The 17,997-nt window shown below is 49.1% G+C and overlaps 1 protein-coding gene across 1 annotated transcript in view; it reads right to left on the bottom strand.

The window, feature by feature from the left end:
- The window catches only part of LOC130134278 (potassium voltage-gated channel subfamily KQT member 2-like), a 267,264-nt gene that overhangs the window by 178,832 nt on the left and 70,435 nt on the right, over positions 1-17,997 (bottom strand). Inside the window, exon 5 of the mRNA XM_056302181.1 lies at positions 17,759-17,934. Within this exon, the coding sequence (XP_056158156.1) occupies positions 17,759-17,934 (176 nt within the window). The remainder of the gene's footprint in view (positions 1-17,758; positions 17,935-17,997) is intronic.

Here is a 17,997-nt window from a genome sequence, read left to right on the forward strand (position 1 = left end):
GGCCAGTAAAATCCCTCCCTTATCATCTGCAGCGTTCTCTCAAACCCTAAATGCCCTGAGTCATCATGAAGTGCAGTCTTGACGGATGTGTGAAATCTCTCTGGTAGTACCAGCTGCTCTACTACTCCCCTTTGACAGTCTTGGACCTGACGATACATTATTCCATCCCTTACTAATAACCTCCGCCACTCTTTTAAGAGAAGGCAAACCTGCCTGCCACCACCAATCCTCTCGCTGCGGCTCGGTTTTTGGTTCACACTTTTAAAGTGCAAAACGGGACCGATTACAGCATCCTCTTTTTGCCTTGCACGAATCTCCTGTTTTGTCAATGCAGGTAGAGAGTCCATCCCCACATCTTGATAGGATTCACCGAGCGTGTGTGACAGAGGTTCTTGATGCTCAGGTCCCTCTGAAGCGGAGCTTTCCAGTTGTTGGGGAGATTGTTCCTCTACACACCTTTGTACTTTGGCTGATACAAGCTGAGGGCAGGTTTGCAGGACTTGGGTGACCTCCTGGTTAGACAGCTGGGAGAGGGCATCAGCGTTCGCATTATTCTGTCCCCTTCGATACTGCACATCAAAATCAAATGCTGACAGCCGAGACACCCACCGCTGACCTGTAGCATCCAATTTTGCAGACGACATGACATACTTGAGGGGGTTATTGTCTGTCTGGACTGAGAACTTGCGCCCATATAGATGGTCATAGAACTTGTCGGTCACTGCCCATTTCAGAGCGAGGAACTCTAGTTTGTGTGCAGGATACCTCGTCTCTGCTGGGCTCAAGCCTCTGCTGCCATAAGCTATGACTCTCTCGACTCCGTCCTGAACTTGGGCTAATACAGCACCAAGCCCCTCCCCCGAGGCGTCAGTCTGGAGCAGAAAGGGTAGGCTGTAGTCTGGATAGCCTAACACTGGAGCAGTTGTCAATCTTTCTCTCAGTGACTGAAAAGCCTCCTCACACTCATCAGTCCAGACAAAGGGCGGGTCAGGCACTAACCTCTTCTTCCCCCCTCTCCGTTTCTTTCTAGGGTCACCAGCGGTAAGGCGGTACAGGGGCGCGGCCAAGGTAGAGTAACTGCACACAAACCGCCTGTAATATCCGGTGAATCCCAGGAACTGAAGCACCTCTTTACGATTCGTGGGCCTCGCCCAGTCCTTGACTCTGCTGATCTTCTCTGGGTCTGTCCTGATGCCCTCCGCAGACACCAGGTGACCCAAGTAGTGCACCTCCTTTCTCACAAGCTGACATTTGGAAGGCTTCAACTTCAAGCCATGCTCCTTCAGTCGATCGAACACCAGCTGCAGCCTCTCCAGATGCTCATCAAAGGTTTTAGAGAATATGATCAGATCATCAAAGTAGATCAGGAGATGGGTGAAGTTCAGATCGCCAAAACAGCAGGTCATGAGTCTCTGGAAGGTGGACGGAGCGTTTTGAAGGCCGAAAGGCATTCTGTTGGCTTCAAACAGCCCCATGGGAGTACTGAATGCTGTTTTGTGTTTGTCCTGCTCCGCCACCTCTACCTGCCAGTATCCAGATGTGAGATCAAGTGTTGAGAAATACTTTGCTTGACCCAGAGCCTCCAGGGCCTCCTCTATTCTGGGCAGTGGAAATGCATCTCTTGTGCTGCAGGCGTTAAGCCTTCGGTAATCGATGCATAATCTTAGTGATCCGTCTTTCTTGGTAACAATCACTACTGGCGAAGCATATGGACTCTTACTAGGCCTGATAACCCCTGCTGTTTCCATTTCTGTCAGCAACTTCCTCACATCCTGCCACTGTGAAGGGGGAATCTTGCGGTACGGGAGTCGAAAGGGCTTTGAGTCGACCAGGGGGATTTCGTGCTGCACTGTTTTTGTGTGGCCGTAGTCCATTGAGTGCTGTGAGAACACCCCCATATTCCTCTCCACAAGCTCTTTTAGGAGGGCGCGCTGGCGCTCATTCTCCACTGCTGCCTCACTTATGTCCACCCCACCACTGCTCACAACTTGGTGCAGACACCGGTATGTCTCTTTGTTCTCCTCATTTTGATGACAACCCTGTTCCGTGGCTGAAAAATCCACAACACTGTCCACCAGGAAGGCGCTGGCCAGCTGTGTGTGTGGTTTGATTGTGACAGTTTGTTGGGACAGGTTCATCACTCTGACAGGAGCACAGCCTTTCTTCACATCTGCAAGAACTTTGGTGACCATAAGGTCCTGAGGAAGCCGAATGGAGGCGTGGCCTTCAATTAGCGCTGTGTATGTCTTTCTTTGTGGGCCAGTTTTGATTTTGCACATTAAGTCCATCTCTTTCCCTCCCGGGATGCGTATTTTACGGCCAGTGTACACAGCAGGGCCCACCATGTCGTCTGCTCCTGTATATTCAGTGTCGCCAGTTTCCAGTAAAGCTGTGTACCACTCTGGATGGCTTTCCTTCACCCGCTGAAGATATTGCTCCCCATAGGTTGCTTGGAGGTGCCTCCTGGCGGCACGGACGACATTAGTTCCCACAAGCAGTGGGACGGAGGAGCGATACTCGGAGTCAGGGACAACAAAAGCCGGCACTCTCTGGAACTCTTTCCCCAGCACTTTCAACTTAATACGCAGGACACCAGAGTAAGGCACATCCTGACCTGCTGCACCTGCTATGGGTATTTTAGAGGGCCGTAGTTTCTGTCCATGGAGGTCAGGGTGGTTGCACCAGTATCCGTGAGTAATACTGGTTACCTGAGAGCCGGAATCGATAAGAGCCCTGCACTTTAATCCATTGACTTCCACCTCACCCTCATTCCTGGGACCCACAATAGGAATGTCCTCTACTCCATCATCAGTATCGCTCACCTGCAGTGGGGGGTCTTGCTGCTTGCCCATGGTTGCCCCAGTTACCACAGGCTCTAGGCGTTTAAATGCTGCGTTGAGTGGGGCGTGGTGCTCTCTGCGGAGGTCGCAGGCTGGGGTCGGTGAGTCCAGGGCAGACTGGGATCTGGGAGCACCGCTCGACATACTCGGGCTATATGCCCTTGCTTCCCACACCGGTAGCAAACAACACTGGAGCCCTGAGTAACTGTTCTGGGAGATGGTTGGGGCCTTAGTGGGGGTGCAGGGGCTGGTGCAGGGGTAGGTGCAGCAATTCTCAACTCAAGGTGAGCCAACTTGGTCACCTGTTCTTCTTGGCTAAGAGCTAATTTCTTGACCATATCTTTAAGCTCTGTCCACTCTGAAGTGTGTTTTGACCTCTCTGACCTCATATTGGTATCACATTCTGATGTGACCTGCACCTGGGTGAGCGCTTTCTTTGTCTCGTGTTGTGACTGGAACTTCTGAGTCTCTTTTGCAAGGTTTCTAAGCTCTGCTTGCAGCTCCCGGAAACTCCAAAGCCTGGGCTTCATTGGTGCGATCCTTGCATACACCATCTCATCCATAAGCCCTCTTAGAAACTGTCGAGTGAGTTTACTATCACGATCAGGAAATTGCCTGCCCCCTCTCTGACTTTCCTCTACCGCTCTCAGTGTTGCCTGCAGAGCAATAGCATAAGAGCAGGCAGACTCTCTGGACCTCTGGCTGCGCTCATAGAAGTCGGCTAGTGGATCAAGTGAGCCTTGTGTGTCGCTGTATTCAGCCCTGAGCTCCTCATACGCCTTCTCTGGAGTCTAGTCGTGGGGGGGTAGGTTCAGGACTAGCTTCCTGGCCTCACCGCTCAGGTGTCGCACAACAGTCGAAAAGCGGAGGTGTGTGGGGAGCTCGATTGCCTCCAGAAGGTACTGCATATCACGAACCCAGTCTTCTACAAGTATTTTGCTGTCTGGATTGCCAGTGAAGATTTGGACATTTTTTACCTGATGAGTTTGCATGAACCCACCATATGCAGCTGGTGGAAGGGTTGTGTTGGCTGCGGCTCTGACGGCAGCATTCATTGGGGGCTCATACGGACGTGGGTGCATGTGCGGGGTGGTGGATGGGTGTTGTGGGAGTGTGTTGTGGTACATGACAGCTCGAGGGTCTGAGGCAGGGGCTGTGTGGTTAGGGGCTACATGTTGCACTGCTAGTGGGGTGGTCACCTCTTGGGGGTAGAGGGCAGCAGGCTGTGACAAATGCAGTTGGGGGATTGATCCATGCTGCAAACTTTGAAGGGTCTGGCCAGTAGAAGAGAGGTAGCTCATAATGTTCATCATTGGTGGCATTTGAAAGCGTGGCATGAGGGCCTGGGGCACAGGGGGATTATATGCAGGACCAGTGTAGACCTGGGGTTTAGGCTCGGCAGCAGGGCTTTGGTAAGGAGGGGTGTCTGGGTGAGTCATGGTCGGCCGCTGTACAGTTTGCATTTCCGTGGAGGTGGGGCACGAGAGGCTGTGAATGGGCAAAGGGTGTGTCTGCTGGTTCACACCGGCTTGGGCCGGGGGATTAGGTTCCACTAATATCTGTACAGCTGGAAGGGATGCACTGGGCAGGCTGTAGTCTGGCCTGCTGTTTCGGTGGATTGGTTTGGCAGCTGGGCTGCTGTCAAAACATAGTGAGGGTGCTTGCATTGGAGCTCTAGAGGCTGGCAAGGTGGGTGCATGAGCTGGAGTGGAGTAGTGAATAGGGTAAGGTGACAGTATTGGGGGTGGTGGAGTGAGTGGTGCACTTAGTCCTGGGTATGGGGGCTGCTGACTGCTGTGGTGGTCTTGAGGGAGGATCAGCTGTTGGGTGGTGGTGGGGCTAGTGAAGTAGTTGTTAAGCTTTGGCCTCACTGATTGCTGTTGATTTGCAGCACTGGTGGTTGTTACGCCCTTGCTTGAAAGGTGGGGTTGTGTCTGGGCTGGAGAGTCACAGTTGTGGCTGGCTGTGGGCATCGGGGGCAGTTGGGAACCCGGTGTGGCAGCAGAGGCACCTTCTTGCTTTTAATGATAATCTGCATAGTCACTGAACATTTTGATATATTTTTTTCTAAATCACTATGACTGGTGTAACTGTTGGTGTCAAAACAGATGACTATTAATGATTCACTGTGTTCACAGAATAAGTTTAGCTGTGTATGCAAAATCTCCCCTTTTTTTCCAGTAAATATATCAAAAAACAATAATCACTATCAACTCAAAACTCACATTAAACTTGAGTCAAAATCCGATGGTCAATACACAACCCTTAACCAAAACCAAAAAATTATGAATGATATATATCAGCTTAATGTTAAACACAGTGTTCCTATAGCAGGATCTCACATAGCACACTTTTACACAACTCAAATAACAGTTAAGTTTATTGAAATATCATAAAAAGTCTTCAAATGGATATAGCAAGCTTTCAACAGTCTTTAAAGGATATTTGAAGAGGTGAGTATCTTGCCAATGCTGCAGCGCCGATGACAGTAGTTCAGTCCACCACACTGTCCAGTCACTGAAGGTAACGCAGTTCAATGCAGCAGCAAAGGCGAGGACGCGAGTCTCTGTATCTCCTTGGATCTCGAAGCACCACGATCCGGGTCACGGCACCATGATGTAACCCGCACTTTGCGTTCGGCCGTCGTCTCCCTACACGCCCTGGGACTCTGCGTTGTGTTTGTTGTAGTATGATGTTTGCGTGGAAAAGGAAGGAGGCGGAGGCTTGGGATCGTGGCTGAGACCTGGACACTTTACTGGCACTCGCTTACACTTCACCTCTCATCAGTCAGCTGGCCTCATCATACTCACAGCTTCCGGCAGACAAACAAAAAACATTTGATCAATGTAGCCTTTTGCCCCGGACAAGACTTAGGGGTACGGTGTTGCAAGAGGGACAAACATCGCCATTTGCGGCATTCCCAGGGGAACATACAGCGTAACAGTGCCACCCTGTGGCGGATTTGCATTACTACCTTACATCTATATATATATATATATATTAATTCTCACTCCTTCCTGTCTCTGAAGGCTGCCGCTAATAGCGAAGGCTGGGTATTCTGTTCTTTTCCCCCCCGACGATTTAAGTTTACACTTCCATTTCTGGTATTTAGTGGGGAGTGCCAAGATGCAAGAGTGTTAGGTTTAAGGCATCTTAACCGGTTGTGTACTATGTGGGGTTTTATAGCATTGAGTTTGGGTAAGTGCTATGGGAGGGAGGGGGGAGTATCCTCTTGTCTGAATTTTGTTTATCTTTTCGTTGTTTTTTGGTTTGTATTTTGTAAAGTTCACCATCACAGCTTCGACCATCTTCACCCACATCAATCTCTTGTTGAGCAAAAGGCTTTTCCTTCCCTGGATTTAACCAGTCTATATGGTTCCACTGCCCTCATTAATGAATAAGGTTAGGGCTAGAAAGCTTAATATGATCTCTTGGAATGTTAAGGACCTAAAACCAAGTGAAAAGAAACAGAGTACTAGCTCACCTTTCTCAGTTAAACGTGAATATATAATTTCTTTAAGAAACACACTTTCATAACGCTGATGTCAACAAAATCCGGAAAAGCTGAGTAGGGAAGGTTTTTCATTCGAAATTCAATTCAAGGGCCAGGGGAACTGCTATAATTATACACAAAGACATTTCATTTGAAACTGAAAAAGTTGACCTGAATGGTAGATATGTGATAGTTACTGGCAAACTTTTAAACAAACCCGTAATCCTGGCAAAAATATAGGCACCTAACTCGTACGAAGATGCTTTTATCATTTATTGTTTCTTGGCTCTACCCAATGTGGACAACCATTTTTTAATTATGGGTGGAGATTTGTGTCCTCAATCCCATGTTAGATCGCTCTGCCACCAGACCTCTACCACTGTCCAAGACAGTTAAAGTAATTAATTGCATTGAACAATATAGGTTATTTGACCCCTGGAGGGGCGGCACGGTGGTGCAGTGGTTAGCGCAGTCGTCTCACAGCAAGAAGGTCCTGGGTTCAAGCCCCGGGGTAGTCCAACCTTGATGGGTCATCCCGGGTCGTCCTCTGTGTCGAGTTTGCATTTTCTCCCCATGTCTGCATGGGTTTCCTCTGGGGGCTCCGGTTTCCTCCCACAGTCCAAAGACATGCAAGTCAGGTGAATTGGCTGTACTACATTGTCCCTAGGAATGAGTGTGTGTGTGTGTGTGTGTGTGTGTGTGGGCCCCTGTGATGGCCTGGTGGTCTGTCCAGGCTGTCTCCCCGACTGCCGCCCAATGACAGCTGGAATAGGCTCCAGCATCCCTGCAACCCCGAGAGCAGGATAAGCGGTTAAGGTAATGGGTGGATGGATGGATGGACCCCTGGAGGTTTAGTTTCCCAGTCAGAAGAGCATTTTCCAAAACAGCACCCTCAATCTCCACACCAAAGTGCTTCTTTACAGAGCAGTGTGCATCTCCACACTACTCTATGGATGTGAGGCATGGACCATCTACAGCCACCATCTCACAAGCCTTGAGGCCTTCCATGTGAAATGTCTCCAGAGGATCCTGGGCATTACTTGGGAGGACAGAGTGCCACACACAGAGGTGTTGGAGCAGGCAGGCAGCTGCAGTGTGGAGTCTACCCTAAACCACCATCCACTCGGGTGGCTTGGGCATGTTATTCACATGCCCGGCCAATGACTCCCATGTAAAGTCCTCTACGGCCAACTACGCCTTGGTCAACACACTGCTGGTGGGCAAAAGAAGCGGTTCAAAGACCAAATGAAGACCACGCTGAAAAGATGTCAGATCAACCCCTCTTCTTTGGAGGAACTTGCCTCCTGCCGCAGCATCTGGTGCTCTCACGTCTCACAGGGAGTGAAGTCTATGGAAAACCAGCGCACACAACACCGTGTAGCAAAGCGTGTGAAGAGGCACGCTCACAAAGCTACCCCTGCCCCCCCCCCAGCACCACTTTTACATGCCCGGTCTGCAACCGCAACTGTGCATCCAGGATGGGACTATTCAGCCACCAAAGGACTCACAAATAGGAGAAGATGGTCATCATCGGACACGATGGACAACCAGCAAGCAAGCGTGTGTGTGTGTGTGTGTGTGTGTGTGTGTGTGTGTGTGTGTGTGTGTGTGTGTGTGTGTGTGTGTGTGTGGGCCCCTGTGATGGCCTGGTGGCCTGTCCAGGCTGTCCCCCCGCCTGCCGCCCAATGACAGCTGGAATAGGCTCCAGCATCCCTGCAACCCCGCGAGCAGGATAAGCGGTTAAGGTAATGGATAGATGGACGGATGGACCCGTGGAGGTTTAGTTTCCCAATCAGAAGAGCATTTTCTTTTTTCTCGCCGGTTCACCACACCTATTCCCGAATTGATTATTAACTTCTTTACACTCAGCTTATTCAGTTCAATTTATTGTCAATAAAAACAGTGTGAAGGCACATGTTAAAAATGAAATGAGGGCTGTGGCTTCACCAAACAGTGCAAGACAGACACAGACAAACACAGCAAACACAGTATAATATATACACACATGAAGACCAAAAGCTAAAAATTAGTTAAAAAAGAGCTGGAGTACAAAATATTTAAAAATATCTACAGACATTCAGTGGGGAGCCAGGTTCAGGTGGGCAACGGCTTGTGGAAAGAAGCTGTTTTTGAGCCTGGTAGTGCGGGCTCTGAGGCTCCTGTAGCGCCTCCCAGAGTGCAGGGGGGAGAACAGTCCATGGTTGGGGTGGGTGGGATCTCTGCTGATGCTCAGACCCCTTCGAAGGCAGTGTTTGTGATAAATGTCTTTTATGGCTGGGAGCTGGGTACCGGTGATATGCTGGGCCGCCTTGACGACCCGCTGCAGAGCTTTCTGGTCTACTTAGGAGCAGTTGCCGTACCACACTGAGATGCAGCTGGTCAGGATGCTCTCTATGGTGCAGTGATAGAAGTCGGTGAGAATTTTGGGGGATAGACGGGCGCTCCTCAGCCTCCTCAGGAAATGCAGGCATTGTTGGGCCTTTTTCACAAGGGCCTGGGTGTTTAATTTCCAGGAAAGGTCCTCGCTGATGTGGACTCCAAGGAATTTAAAGCTGGGAACACGCTCCACTTCCTCCCCATTGATGTGTATGGGGGAGTGGCTGCAGCTTCTAGACCTCATGAAGTCCACAATCAGCTCCTTCATCTTCTGCACATTGAGGACAAGATTGTTGGTAGTACACCATGATGCGAGGTGCTGAATCTCGTGCCTGTAGGCCGTCTCGTCATTGTTGGTGATACGGCCAATGACTGTGGTGTCATCTGCAAACTTAACTATAACATTTGAAGGGTGAGTTGGCAGGCAGTCGTGGGTAAAGAGGGAGAAAGGGAGGGGGCTCAGAACACAGCCTTGAGGGGCACCTGTGCTGAGGGTCAGGGTGGAGGAGGTGTGGTCACCTAACCTAACAGACTGAGGTCTGTTGGTCAGGAAGTCCAGGATCCAGTTACAGAGAGAGGTGTTGAGGCCAAGGGAGAGGAGTTTGGTGGTTAGTTTGGCGGGGATGATAGTGTTGAAAGCAGAGCTATAATCTATAAACAGCATCTGGATGTATGTGTTGTTAAGTTCAAGGTGGGTCAGAGCAAAGTGCAGGGCAGTGGCAATGACATCCTCAGTAGACCTTTTGGGACGGTAGGCGAACTGATGTTGGTCGAATGTGGGGGGGATAATGTTTTTAATGTGAGCCAGAACCAGTCTCTGAAAGCACTTCAGGGCAATGGGGGTGAGTGCTATGGGTCGGTAGTCATTCAGACATGTGGCTGTTGGTTTCTTGGAGACAAGAATTATAGAGGTGGTCTTAAAGCATGCCAGGACTTTGGATTGGGACAGTGAGAGGTTAAATATAGTTATGAAGACCTCAGCCAGCTGGTCGGCACATCCCTGGAGGACCCGACCCGGTATGCCGTCCGGTCCGGCAGCCTTCCGTGTGTTCACTCTGCGCAGTGATTCCCTGAGCTCTGCGATCGATAGTGAGCACCTGGTTTTCTGGGTGGCTGGGGATTTTTGTGGCTTGGTCAGTATTGTCCTTGTCGAAGCGGGCATAGAAATGATTTAGCTTGTCTGGCAGGGAGGCATCATGGACAGTGGGACCGCGATTAGAGCTTTTGTAGTCTGTGATAGACTGAATGCCTTGCCACATTCGCCGGGGATCAGAGTTATTGTGAAAGTGGTCCTCTATTCGTAGGGGATATTTATGTTTGGCTGTTCTGATGCCCTTTTTGAGATTGGATCTGGCTGCGCTGTAGGCCTCACAGTTACCTGACTTGAACACTGCATCCCGGACTTTCAGCAGCTGCCGGACCTCACTGGTCATCCAGCGTTTCTGGTTTGGAAAGGCACAGATTGATTTTTTTGTTGTGACACTCTCAGTGCAAAAGTTAATGTAGGCTAGTATGGCAGATGTCTGTTCCTTAATGTCTGTATGGGAGCCATGGGTAGCTGAATGTGCAAAAATACTCCAGTCTGTGTTGTCAAAACAGTCCTGGAGTTCAGAGACTGCTCCTTCTGGCCGGACAGTGATTGTCTTTGCTGCTGGCTTGACCCGTTTTATTAGGGGTCTGTAGGCTGGGACCAGGAACAGGCAGAGGTGGTCAGAATGCCCCAGATGAGGGCAGGGAGTAGCTTTGTATGAGTCCTTGATGTTTGTGTAAGGTAGTAATGGTTACATTTGTATAGAGATGGTCCAGGGTGTTTTGTCCCCTAGTGGGGCAGGAGACATGCTGATGGAATTTGGGCAATACAGCCCTGAGGTTAGCCTGATTAAAGTCACCACCTATGATAAAGGCATTGTCCGGGTGTTGGGTCTGCTGTCTGCTGATGGCACATTGTAGCTGCTTAAGTGCTACCTTAGCATTAGCATGTGGGGGGGGGGGTGTATACAGCGGCAATGGTAATGGCCGTTAGCTCCCTAGGCAGGTAAAAAGGCCTGCACTGAATCATAAGGAGCTCCAGATCAGCAGAGCAATGCCTTTCAACCATCTTTATATTGTTGCACCAAGAGTTACTGACATAAATACTCAAACCTCCTCCGCGGGTCTTGCCGGAGTCCGCTGTCCTGTCGGCACGGAAGACTGTGCGGCCCACTAGCTCGACTGCCGAGTCGCCATGTAGCTGTTGAGCCAAGTCTCCGTAAACATCAGCAGACAGCAGTTCTGCAGCCTTTTCTGAGAGGCCAGCCTGAGTCTTATCTCCTCCATTTTGTTAGCTAACAACCGGACATTAGCCATGAAGATGCTGGGGAGGGAAACTGTGAAGGGAGCGCTACTTAGCTTAGCATGTAGCCCGCCACGTTTCCCCCTCTTCTGTTCACGTTGCCGACAGGGGGCAGTGTTTCCACTGCGAGGCCGGTGAGCGGATCATATGGAGGGGGGAGTTGTCCGTGATGGTGGAGGGAAGTGAGTAATCAGTTCTGAGGTTTAACAGGTCCTGGCGGCTGTAGAAGAGCGCAGGACCTACACTTGTAAGTAAATTTACAACTAACGTATAAATAACAAAGAAAACACAACACTGAACACGGAGCCGCAGTAGCCGCTGCATCCAGCGCGCCGCCATCTTTTGTACTTGTGTACTTGTACTTATGCCCGTCACTGACCACATGAAGTATCATAGTGTTGTCATTTCTGATCATGCCCCCCCCTTTCTTTGAATTGTCTTTCCCTGAACAGCCCACGCCATGCAGAGCATGGCACCTGCACTCTCGTCTACTCTCAGACTCTAAATTTGTTAGGTACTTGAGCACCCAGATTAAGTTTTTTACTGAAACAAATGGTACAGCAGATATCTCCCATGGAACTCTGGGAAACTCTGACAGCATACCTGCGTGGCCAAATTATTAAATTCACCTCACATAATAAAAAAGAAAATATTTCCAAACTAAAGGACCTCAGAGATAACATAGCCCAGTTGGATGCACAATATGCCACTTCACCTACCCAAGAACTTTACCAAAAGAGGATCTGTCTTCAGACAGAATTTGACTTAGCTTCAACTGCTGAGGCTGAAAATCCTCTTTCAAGAGCTAAATACGCTACTTATGAATGTGAGGACGAAACAGGCAGACTTGGCTCACCAGGCAGACTTGACTCACCAGGCAGACTTGGCTCACCAGGCAGACTCTTGGCTCACCAGGCAGACTCTTGGCTCACCAGGCAGACTCTTGGCTCACCAGGCAGACTTGGCTCACCAGGCAGACTCTTGGCTCACCAGGCAGACTCTTGGCTCACCAGGCAGACTCTTGGCTCACCAGGCAGACTCTTGGCTCAGCAGGCAGACTTGACTCACCAGGCAGACTCTTGGCTCACCAGGCAGACTTGGCTCACCAGGCAGACTCTTGGCTCACCAGGCAGACTTGACTCACCAGGCAGACTTGGCTCACCAGGCAAGCCAAACATACGTGTTGCGTCAAGTTACACAAATGCAGACCACTCCAGGTTCTACGGTTACAGACGATAAACAAATTGACACATTTGCTGAGTATTATGGTAAACTATATAAATCCGAGTGTAATAATGGTCCTGTTGAGTCAGTTGTTTTAAACGTGTTTGATTTTTGAAAATGTTTGAATTAAGACTCCTACTGTTGAAGTGAATTATTGATATTGTTCCATCTATATTTACATTTCTTTTAAACTGATCGTCTGTATAGTATTCACAACCAGTGAGTATTGTTATAAAAGTTATATTCAGGGTCAATGTCATTTTCTATGTCTTGTGATTTATGATCCGTATATTTGAAGGTTTTCAAGTCCAGTTTTTCTTAATCAGCGGATGAGTGACTGGTAATGTCCGAACTTGTCATGAAAGTTTTCAGTATATTCAGTTAGTTATTTATTGAGTTTGTCCATTAACTTTTTATGTTTTTTTTATGTTTTCCAATTCACTCATGGCTCTCTATACTACTGACAAGTGCGCGCACACACACACACACACACACACACACACACACACACACACACCATCATCGGCAGTCACTCAGGGTCGAGTATGACTGTCCTCCTAGGTCCGTGTGTGTCTTCAGGTGGGTTTAGAGGCTGATCCTGGAGCCACATATGTTGGGACAATGGTGTGCAAGAGTGTGAAGAAGTGGTTGAAGATGTGGTCTGGGCCTTTCTGGTAACTTGTTCCTTCCTGAGTCTGCGCTTGTTTTCAGCAACACAGCCAAGGTCATGGTTGTAGCGCCCAGCAGCCTCACAGACAGCCAGTCTCCAGGCCTCCCTGTTTTTTGCTGCTTGTTCCCAGGTGTTAAGGTTGATGCTAAACCTTTTGATGTGGGCCTTGATGTTGTATTTATATTGCTTCTTTCGTCCTAATGGGGCACAGCATCCTGTCACGACCTGAGAGTAAAGGACTTGTTTCAGGAGGCGAGAGTCAGACATGCGGAGGACATGGCCAGTCCATCTCAGCTCATGTTGTGCGATGGTGGCAGTTATAGTAGGCATGTTGGCCTCCTCGAGGACGGTGAAGTTCGTGCGCTTATCCTCCCCGCTGATCTTAAGGATCTTCCTGAGGCATTGCTGTTGATATGCCTCGAGTGCCCTCAGGTGCCTGCTATATGTGGTCCAGATTTCTGACCTATATATAGAAGGATTGGCAGCACTGCTGCTTTGTACGACATATTTTTTTGTTCTGGCCTTGTGTCGGCTTCTCCACGATAAAAGCCGCGGGCTCTGAAGATGGGGTCGGCTTTGACTCACTTCCAAAAAAAAAAACAAAAAAAAACTTGCCACTCGCCACTTCAAAAAATTACGTTTATTTACAAATTCAAAAAAGTTCCAAACTTGTTTCTAAGTTAACATAATAAAGAAACGAAAAGACCACTTATGGCATGAAACGAACTTAAATAGCGATAGCGGTCAAAAGACTTTTTGCAACCACAGCTTCTGTCACCCGACATTTAGTGTCCAAACCCTCTGGCTACCAACCATGGCGCCCCCTGCTGGGCGTCTCTCTCCAAGTTACTATATACCCAGCTGACGAAGGATTGGAATCACCTGGGTTTAACCAGCAGCTCCACAGGAGGAGGGACATTACCTGGACAGGGAAATTTACACACATACGCATGGCACTAGGGCCGTAACACCCCCTCCCATGACCAGCAGGGGACGTGTGCAAAGGTGCACGCCCAGCTTCTATCGCACCAGAAAATGTAATCCATAACAAACAATGACATACAACACACAGTAGTAAACACATTCATATATGACACTTCATTTGAATAAATTTGAAGGAATAAACACAAGTGCAGAAGCATTTACCAAAAACCAAATTAACGGCTGCGACAGGCTTGAAGGTCGCAGTTTTCAAAAACCCTTTTGCTCAAGCTTGAGAAGGTCTGGCTGGCACAACTGAGATGATGGTGTATTTCAATGTCAATGTTGGCCTTTAAGGAGCGAAGGATGCCAAGATATGGGAACTGTTCCACGTTTTTAAGTCTGGTGTTGTCTACAGAGATGGTAGGGGACAGAGCAGGGCTATTTCTGTTGGGTAGGGGTTGGAAGAGGATATGGGTCTTTTTTATGTTACTGGCCAGGCCAAGCTGCTTGTATGCCTTTGCAAGAGCATCCAGTATGCTCTGTAGTTCCTCCTCTACGAGGGACACTAAGGCATTGTCATTGGCCTACTGCAGCTCAATGATAGATGTGGTGATGGTTTTACCTTTAGCCCTGAATCTGTTAATGTTCAGAAGATTCCCATCAGTTCTATACATGATTTTGACTCCCTGAGGCAGATTTGGATGGATGATGGTGGGATGAGGTGGATGATGGTTGCATGAAGACAGATAGCAGGGTTGGGGCAATGACACTGCCTTGTTTAACTCCTGTGTGGACCTTGAAGGACTCTGTCTCATGTCCACAACTGCTGAATATTCTAGCTGACATATTATCATGTAGTAGTTGCAGTACACTGATATATATGTCAGGGCAACCTACTTTTGACAAAACTAGCCGGAAGGCCTGACAGTATAAAAAGCTTTGGTTAAGTCTATAAAGGCCATGTACCTGGGCTTTTTCTTGGAGTTGGCGAGTGGTAAAAATCCTATCCATGGTGCTTCTGTTAGGATGAAAACTGCTCTGGGATTCTGGAAGAATTTCCTCTGATATTGGGAGGAGTCTGTTGGCCAAGACCCTAGCCAAGGCTTTCCATGTGTTGGAAAGCAAGGAAATGTCACGGCAGTTTCCGCACCCAGCTTTGTCCCCTTTCTTAAAGATAGAGATAATGGGTGTGACCCTAAGTTGCGCAGGGATTTCCTCTTTTTCCCATATTTCAAGTAGCAGGACATGGATCTATCTGAGTAGTGTAGGTCCATTTGCCCTCAGCACTTCTGCCTGTATTCCATCAGGACCAGGAGCCTTATTTATTTTAACCTTACTGATGGCATCTTCGACTTCTCTTAGACTATCTGGTGCTGCCATGTCTTCCTTTTTGGGTTTTTGAGGGAGTTGTTGAAGGGAATCCATCTCAGGGCTAGAGTCCTGGTTTAAACGTCCCTGGCAGTGCTCTTTCCACCTCTCTTTGATTGACTTGTTGTCTGTTAGCAGTGTGTTCCCATCTTTGGAGTGAAGGGGGGTTAGACGGCAGTGGCTGGGGCCATATATTGCTTTAGTAGCGTTGAAGAAGCCTCTGGTATCCCAAGGGTCTGCAAGGTGTTGAATCTCAAGGACCTTCTTCGTCCACCAGTGGTTCTTCAATTCCCTGACCCGGCTTTGAATTGCTGACTTTGCTCTTGCATGGGCAGCTCGTTTATTTTGGCAGTAGATGTAATTCTGCCAGATGGTAAAGGCTTGTCTCTTGATGTTCATGAACCGTTGGATTTCCAGTCCATTCTCATCAGACTAATCTTGGGGTGTCCGGGTAGTGTGGCTGTTTATTTTGTTGCCTACCAACACAGGGATCACCAGTTCGAATCCCCGTGTTACCTCCGGCTTGGTCGGGCATCCCTACTGACACAATTGGCCACGTCTGCGGGTGGGAAGCCGGCTGTGGGTATGTGTCCTGGTCGCTGCACTAGCGCCTCCTCTGGTCGGTCCGGGCTCCTGTTCGGGGGGGGGGGACTGGGGGAAATAGTGTTGATCCTTCCACGCGCTACGTCCCCCTGGCGAAACTCCTCACTGTCGGGTGAAAAGAAGTGGATTGCGACTACATATGTATCGGAGGAGGCATGTGGTAGTTTGCAGCCCTCGCCGGATCGGCAGAGGGGGTGGAGCAGCGACCAGGACGGCTTGGAAAATAGGGTAATTTGGCAGATACAATTGGGGGGGAACCCCCCCCCCAAAAAAAACAAACTGTGGTAACCCCCAATGGAAGCAGTCACAAGTAGTAGTAGTAGTAGGAGGAGGAGTTGTATTGTCATCAGGCGTTCATTGATGCCCAGGCGAAGCTCAGCAAGGTGGCAAATGAGGCAGTTTTTGATGGCAAAGCCCACACCGTTGATCCTCGACCCATCAGCTGCTTTTCCTTTCGCAGAAGAAAGTGTAACCATCCTTCTCTTCTTTCAGCTTCCCTTGGTCAGCCAATCAGGTTTCAGAGTGTGGCACTATCAATCTGGAAACTTCTCAGCTCCCGGGTGACGATGGCAGTATGATCAATAAGTCGATTGCTGGATTGATTGGTCCATGAGGGTTTGTATGTTCCAGGCACTAAAATAGACAAGTTTCTGTTACTGACCACATGGTGGTGATCCCTCTGCATGCAGTGGTCCAGACAGGAGGTGTGAGGCATATTATGTTTAATGCATCTTTTCTTGCCCCTTTCCCAACTGGGGTGAGCAGAGCGGATACTAAATAGAGCTGCTCAGTTGTGGGTGCAGCAGCAGAGAAGCCCCTGTGCCTCAGTCCCAGGGCTTAGCAACTGATCATACACTCACCAGCTGTGTGCCAGGTTGTGGCTAGGGGCTGCCAGACTTCACTGTCCTACCCCTATCACCTCTTCCTGATCGCCACAGATTTTTGACCCAGGATGTTTAGCGGTTGATCCTTGCAGGAGGACGCCTGCAGCTTTTTACATGCAGAAGCTGATGCACCTGCAGCCACCACACGTTCCTTGGCAGGGGGTGGCCAGAGTCCAATGGCTTGGAGAACCAAGACAATTGGGGACCACCCTCTGTTGCAGACTTCTTCCACCTTGTGACCTGAAGACATCTTCTGCCATTTCCACCGTTGAGGTCTTTGTTGGGTCTTGCTTCGTCTGGAACCTTCCCCTTGATCTGTCTGCCTTAGATGACCCTAGCAAAAGCCAAATTCCAATGGGCGTCCGGGTAGCATAGTGGTCTATTCCGTTGCTTACCAAAACTGGGATCACCGGTTCGAATCCCTGTGTTACCTCTGGCTTGATCGGGCATCCCTACAGACATAATTGGCTGTGTGGGGAGCCGGATGTGGGTATGTGTCCTGGCCACTGCACTAATGCCTCCTCTGGTCGGTCAGGGCGCCTGTTCGGGGGAGGAAGGGTAACTGGGGGGAACAGCATGATCCTTCCACATGCTACGTCCCCCTGGTGAAACTCCTCACCGTCAGGTGGAAAGAAGCGGCTGGCGACTTCACATGCATCGGAGGAGGCATGTGGTAGTCTGGAGCCCTCCTTGGATCGGCAGAGGGGGTGGAGCAGCTGCCGGGACGGCTCGGAAAAGTGGGGTACTTGGCCGGATACAATTGGGGATAAAAAGGGGAAAAAAGACACTACAGAAAGAAACAAAGAGCCAAACTCCGGGAGGCATAGCTCTTGGGATTATTAGTACACAAAACCTTCACCACAGCAAGGTGGAGATCCAGAAGAGAGAGACACACACACACACACAGATAGATCGATAGATAGATCGATAGATAGATCGATCGATAGATAGATAGATAGATAGATAGATAGATAGATAGATAGATAGATAGATAGATAGATAGATAGATAGATAGATAGATAGATAGATAGATAGATAGCATACCTTGCTGTGAGCATAGACAACTGAGCCCAGTAGTTTCCAGGTCCCTCCTCGGCGGTCCATACGGATCATCCGCAAAATCTGAAGGAAACGAAGACTTCTGATTGCTGATGTGGCAAAAACATTCCCCTGTGTGCCTGCCGCCAGAACTGATATGGATGCAACCAGAACCATAATGTCTACATTAAGGAGAAGATAGATAGATAGATAGATAGATAGATAGATAGATAGATAGATAGATA

This window comes from Lampris incognitus, chromosome 2 (assembly GCF_029633865.1).
Source record: "Lampris incognitus isolate fLamInc1 chromosome 2, fLamInc1.hap2, whole genome shotgun sequence".
In the NCBI taxonomy this organism is placed as follows: domain Eukaryota; kingdom Metazoa; phylum Chordata; class Actinopteri; order Lampriformes; family Lampridae; genus Lampris; species Lampris incognitus.